General features: G+C 46.6%; 1 protein-coding gene across 1 annotated transcript in view; it reads left to right on the top strand.

Moving 5' to 3' along the window:
• The first annotated feature begins 5,392 nt into the window (after positions 1 to 5,392).
• The window catches only part of Orc2 (origin recognition complex subunit 2), a 74,062-nt gene continuing 73,454 nt past the window's right edge, over positions 5,393 to 6,000 (top strand). The window contains exon 1 of the mRNA XM_053777725.2: positions 5,393 to 5,553. Coding sequence (XP_053633700.1) covers positions 5,463 to 5,553 — 91 coding nt within the window. The 5' untranslated portion in view covers positions 5,393 to 5,462. The remainder of the gene's footprint in view (positions 5,554 to 6,000) is intronic.

Here is a 6,000-nt window from a genome sequence, read left to right as displayed (position 1 = left end):
GAACCACATGATCGCTAGCTCCAAGGGGCCTCTCGTAAGTGATGTCCTCGATGTCTGAACTGCTCAGGGTGAACACAAGATCCAGTCTTGCTGGCTCATCCTCCCCTCTCTCTCTGGTTGTGTCCCTGACATGTTGATGCATGAGGTTTTCAAGTACCACATCCATCATCTTTGCTCTCCATGTTTCGGGACCCCCATGTGGCTCCAGGTTTTCCCAGTCGATCTCCCTGTGGTTGAAATCGCCCATTACCAGTAACTTTGCTCTGCTCGAGTGAGCTCTTCTTGCCACCTCAGCCAGTGTGTCCACCATCACCCTGTTGTTTTCTTCGTACTCCTCTCTTGGCCTCCTGCAGTTCTGTGGTGGGTTATACATCACTCCAATGACTACTTTATGTTCTCCGGACTGAATTGTACCTACAATGTAGTCTCTTTCTCCAATCATGTCCATGCCTTCCATTTCCTCAAATCCCCATTGGTGTTTTATGAGCAGTGCAACCCCTCCTCCCCCTCTACTCCTTCTATCTTTCCTCAGGATCTGATATCCTGTTGGGAAGATTGTGTCTGTTATTATCTCAGCGAGTTTTGTTTCTGTGACTGCTATGATGTCTGGGGATTTTTCACTGATTCTTTCATTCCACTCCTCATGTTTATTCATTATTCCATCCGCATTTGTGTACCAAACCTTTAGTTTCTTTTCTATCATTGTGGTCATGCAAGTATATTGGGGTTGGGGGAGGGAGAGCCTTGGTGGGGGCCTATATGGGGCTGTGGTGTAGGTGGGGTATGTGTTGATGGGGGTGGGGTCAGAATGCCCATAAGGGACAGCTGTTGGGGTGAGGTTTGTGATATGGGGGTTGGTGGCAGAGGGAACAGTGAGTGGGTTGGAGTATAGGTTGCTCAGTTGCGTTGGGAATGTCGCGGGTGGGGTCTTTTGGTGGGAGATTCTGTGGGGTGTGTTTGCCCTTCCTCCTGTGTCTGGGTCCTGCTCATTTTCATTGCTTCTCGTTCCTCCTTGCGTCTCCTTGCGTGTGTGTGTGTGTGTGTGTGTGTGTGTGTGTGTGTGTGTGTGTGTGTGTGTGTGTGTGTGTGTGTGTGTGTGTGTGTGTGTGTGTGTGTGTGTGTGTGTGCGTGTGCGTGTGCGTGTGCGTGTGTGTGTGTGTACTCACCTATTTGTACTCACCTATTTGTGGTTGCAGGGGTCGATTCATAGCTCCTGGCCTCGCCTCTTCACTGATTGCTACTAGGTCCTCTCTCTCCCTGCTCCATGAGCTTTATCATACCTCGCCTTAAAACTATGTATGGTTCCCGCCTCCACTACTTCACTTTCTAGGCTATTCCACGGCGTGACTACTCTATGACTGAAGAAATACTTCCTAACATCCCTTTGATTTATCTGAGTCTTCAACTTCCAATTGTGACCTCTTGTGTCTGTGTCCCATCTCTGGAACATCCCGTCTTTGTCCACCTCGTCTATTCCGCGCAGTATTTTATATGTCGTTATCATGTCTCCCCTGACCCTCCTGGCCTCCAGTGTCGTCAGGCCGATTTTCCTCAACCTTTCTTCGTAGGACAATCCCCGTAGCTCTGGGACTAGTCTTATTGCAAACCTTTGCACTTTCTCTAATTTCTTGACGTGCTTGACTAGGTGTGGATTCCAAACTGGTGCTGCATACTCCAGTATGGGCCTGACGTAAATGGTGTACAGAGTCTTGAACGAATCCTTACTGACGTATCGGAACGCTATCCGTAGGTTTGCCAGGCGCCCGTATGCTGCAGCAGTTATCTGATTGATGTGCGCCTCAGGAGATATGCTCGGTGTTATACTCACCCCCAGATCTTTTTCCTTGAGTGAGGTTTGCAGTCGTTGGCCATCTAAACTATATTGTGTCTGCAGTCTTCTTTGCCCTTCCCCAATCTTCATGACTTTGCATTTGGCAGGGTTAAACTCAAGGAACCACCTGCTGGACCAGGCTTGTAGCCTGTCCAGGTCTCTTTGGAGTACTGCCTGATCCTCATCCGATTTGATTCTTCTCATTAACTTCACATCACCTGCAAACAAGGACACTTCTGAGCCTATCCCTTCCATTATGTCGTTCACATATACCAAGAACAGCACAGGTCCTAGGACTGACCCCTGTGGAACCCCACTTGTCACAAGCGCCCACTCTGACACCTCGTCACGTACCATGACTCGTTGTTGCCTCCCTGTCAGGTATTCTCTGATCCATTGCAGTGCCTTTCCTGTTATGTGTACCTGATACTCTAGCTTTTGTAGTAACCTCTTGTGAGGAACTGTGTCGAAGGCCTTCTTGCAGTCCAAAAAAAATGCAGTCGATCCACCCCTCTCTCTCTTGTCTTACTTCTGTCACCTTGTCATAAAACTCTAGTAGGTTTGTGACACAGGATTTTCCTTCCCTGAAACCGTGCTGGTTGTCAGTTATACACTTGTTTCTTTCCAGGTGCTCCACCACTCTCCTCCTGTGTGTGTGTGTGTGTACTCACCTAGTTGAGGTTGCGGGGGTCGAGTCCGAGCTCCTGGCCCCGCCTCTTCACTGGTGTGTGTGTGTGTGTGTGTGTGTGTGTGTGTGTGTGTGTGTGTGTGTGTGTGTGTGTGTGTGTGTGTGTGTGTATGTGTGTGTGTGTGTGTGTGTGTGTGTGTGTGTGTGTGTGTGTATGTGTGTGTGTGCGTGCATGTGTGCGCGTGCTTGTGTGTATGCATATATTTGTACACTCGTGTGCATGTGTCTGTGCGTGCGCCCTCGTGTGTGTGTATGCGCGCGCTCGTGTGGGTGTATGACCCACTTAATATTTGTATTTATAACTCATTACAATTGTGAGCAGGTGTGGACGTATCAGTGGCTCATTACTTTGTAATTTGTTCGTGATTGTAATCGGTGGTCTGGTGGCTAAAGCTCCCGCTTCACACACGGAGGGCCCGGGTTCGATTCCCGGCGGGTGGAAATTCCGACACGTTTCCTTACACCTATTGTCCTGTTCACCTAGCAGCAAATAGGTACCTGGGTGTTAGTCGACTGGTGTGGGTCGCATCCTGGGGGACAAGATTAAGGACCCCAATGGAAATAAGTTAGACAGTCCTCGATGACGCACTGACTTTCTTGGGTTATCCTGGGTGGCTAACCCTCCGGGGTTAAAAATCCGAACGAAATCTTATCTTATCTTATCTAAATTCCAGCCACAAAATAGAGCGAGAAACCAACGTCAAAGACCTGGGAGTGATCATGTCGGAGGATCTCACCTTCAAGGACCATAACATTGTATCAATCGCATCTGCTAGAAAAAATGACAGGATGGATAATGAGAACCATCAAACTAGGGATGCCAAGCCCATGATGACACTTCAGGTCGCTTGTTCTATCTAGGCTGGAATATTGCTACACACTAACAGCACCTTTCAAGGCAGATGAAATTGCTGACCTAGAAAATGTACAGAGAACATTCACGGCACGCCTAATGGAGATAAAACACCTCAATTACTGGGAGCACTTAAAGTTCCTGAACCTGTACTCCCTGGAATGCAGGTGGGAGAGATGCATGATTATATACACCTGGAAAATCCTAGAGGGACTAGTTTACCTGGAGTTTACCTGGAGAGAGTTTCGGGGGTCAACGCCCCCGCGGCCCGGTCTGTGACCAGGCCTCCTGGTGGATCAGCACCTGATCAACCAGGCTGTTGCTGCTGGCTGCACGCAAACCAACGTACGAGCCACAGCCCGGCTGATCAGGAACTGACTTGCACACGAAAATCACTCACAACAAAAGCAAAAGACTAGGCAGACGATGCAACATCCCCCAATGAAAAGCAGGGGTGTCACTAGCACGTTAAGAGACAATACAGTAAGTGTCAGGGGCCCGAGACTGTTCAACTGCCTCCCAGCATACATAAGGGGGATTACCAATAGACCCCTGGCTGTCTTCAAGCAGGCACTGGACAAGCACCTAAAGTCGGTACCTGACCAGCCGGGCTGTGGCTCGTACGTTGGATTGCGTGCAGCCAGCAGTAACAGCCTGGTTGATCAGGCTCTGATCCACCATGAGGTCTGGTCACAGACCGGGCCGCGGGGGCGTTGACCCCCGGAACTCTCTCCAGGTAAACTCCGGGTATATATAGGAGTGAGGCTGATTCATTACCTTTTCAACTTGCCATGATTGTGACCAGATCTACCTGGAGTTCATTACCTTTGTAACTAGTTCAGCTATCATAACTTTGGGGTCCAGTCCCTGGACCCATTATGTACCTCTGTAATCTTTTGGCTACCGCCCACAGGATGGGTATGGGGTACATAATAAAGATATTAAACTAACCATACAATCCTTAAGAGTAGCGCATCCAGCGGAACTGGATGTTGTACTCGCTACCCAAGGACATACGATGGTGTGGATGACTCAAATGCAGATTTTAGATCAAGAAAAGTGGTAAAACTAGTAGAGGTGTGCACAGTGAGAAAGGTGGAAATACAGTTCTGCACACTTTTACCTTTCATGGGCCCATAGAGGTAAGGGGAAAGTTGGTGTCTGATTCTGTAGTACAGTCTGTTAAATATCATTCTTTAAAAAGTTTTACAAAGACAACTAGTTAAGGAGATTTGTCTAAATGTATATGGCTTTTTGGGGCTTAGGGATAGGCACAATGAGACTATTGGTCCAGGAAGTAGGAAGAACGCCCTCATTGTAACTGAGATTATACAGTGCCAACAAAGGGTTATCAGGCACGTGCCTTAGAGTTCTGAGAATATCATAGGTTTTACCATCCTCTCCAGGAGCAGTTGATCGACCTTTAGTTAATGCATTATCTAATTCATACTCGGTGAAGAGGCGGTCACTCTCATCAATATTTTGGCTCATAAAATTAATCAGTTTCAACATTTCTTCAGAAGCACTCTCTAAATTTGTTTTAATGAGATGGAAGGTTTTCATTCCTGGATGTTTTGGACCAGTCATTTATGAAGTCATTTAGGTGACCCGGTTGCTAAAAGTTCTCGCTTCACACACGGAGGGCCCGGGTTCGATTCCCGGCGGGTAAGTAAGTAAGTTTATTCAGGTATACACAAATACAGTTACATAGAATTATCATACATAGCAGCATATGTGTAGAGAACCTAGGATAACCCAAAAAAGTCAGACACAGTGACTTATTTCCATTGGGGTCCTGTTCACCTAGCAGCAAATAGGTACCTGGGTGTTAGTCGATTGGTGTGGGTCGCATCCTGGGGGACAAGATTAAGGACCCCAATGGAAACAAGTTAGACAGTCCTCGATGGCGCACTGACTTTCTTGGGTTATCCTGGGTGGCTAACCCTCCGGGGTTAAAAATCCGAACGAAATCTTATCTTATCTTATCTTATTTGATTTTTCAAGAGGAAATAGATGAGCAACATTGCCAGTCGGAGAGCTCAATAAGGCATAAACTTTGGTGGCTCTTAACAACTCCCACCAACAACAACATGGAGACTCGCGCCAAGAGCAAGTTCTCTGTCACATTTGTTGATGATAATCTTGTAGAGAAGATTACTAATGGAACCAATGGACACACAGGTGATGTATTATTATCGTGATTACCTTGAGAAGTGGTGTGACTTGTTAACAGTCAAGTCGGACCGAAACGTCGTCATAAGTGTCTCCTATATGCGGGTTATTTGTGTATTCCAGTCATGGTATTCTGCCTTTTTATTCTTTAATTGATGATGTTGGCGAGGGGCTCTTGATTTAAGGAATTGGATCTGTGCTCCAGTTCCCCGGATTAAGCCTGAATGCCTTCCACATCCCCCCCCCCAGGCGCTGTATAATCCTCCGGGTTTAGCGCTTCCCCCTTGATTATAATAATAATAATAATAATAATATGCTTTAATTGAGTTTATAAATAATAAATGACATTAAAATTATTTCTTTTGAGCTATACCAAACTTAAAGTAGGTAGTTATATATTACAGTTGATTGTATTTTTATTACGTAATGCAGGTATAGTTTGATATAATTGAAAGC

Source organism: Cherax quadricarinatus, chromosome 18 (assembly GCF_038502225.1).
Source record: "Cherax quadricarinatus isolate ZL_2023a chromosome 18, ASM3850222v1, whole genome shotgun sequence".
In the NCBI taxonomy this organism is placed as follows: Eukaryota; Metazoa; Arthropoda; class Malacostraca; order Decapoda; family Parastacidae; genus Cherax; species Cherax quadricarinatus.
Note: the sequence above shows the minus strand (reverse complement) of the source record. Positions and strands in the feature narration are given on the sequence as shown.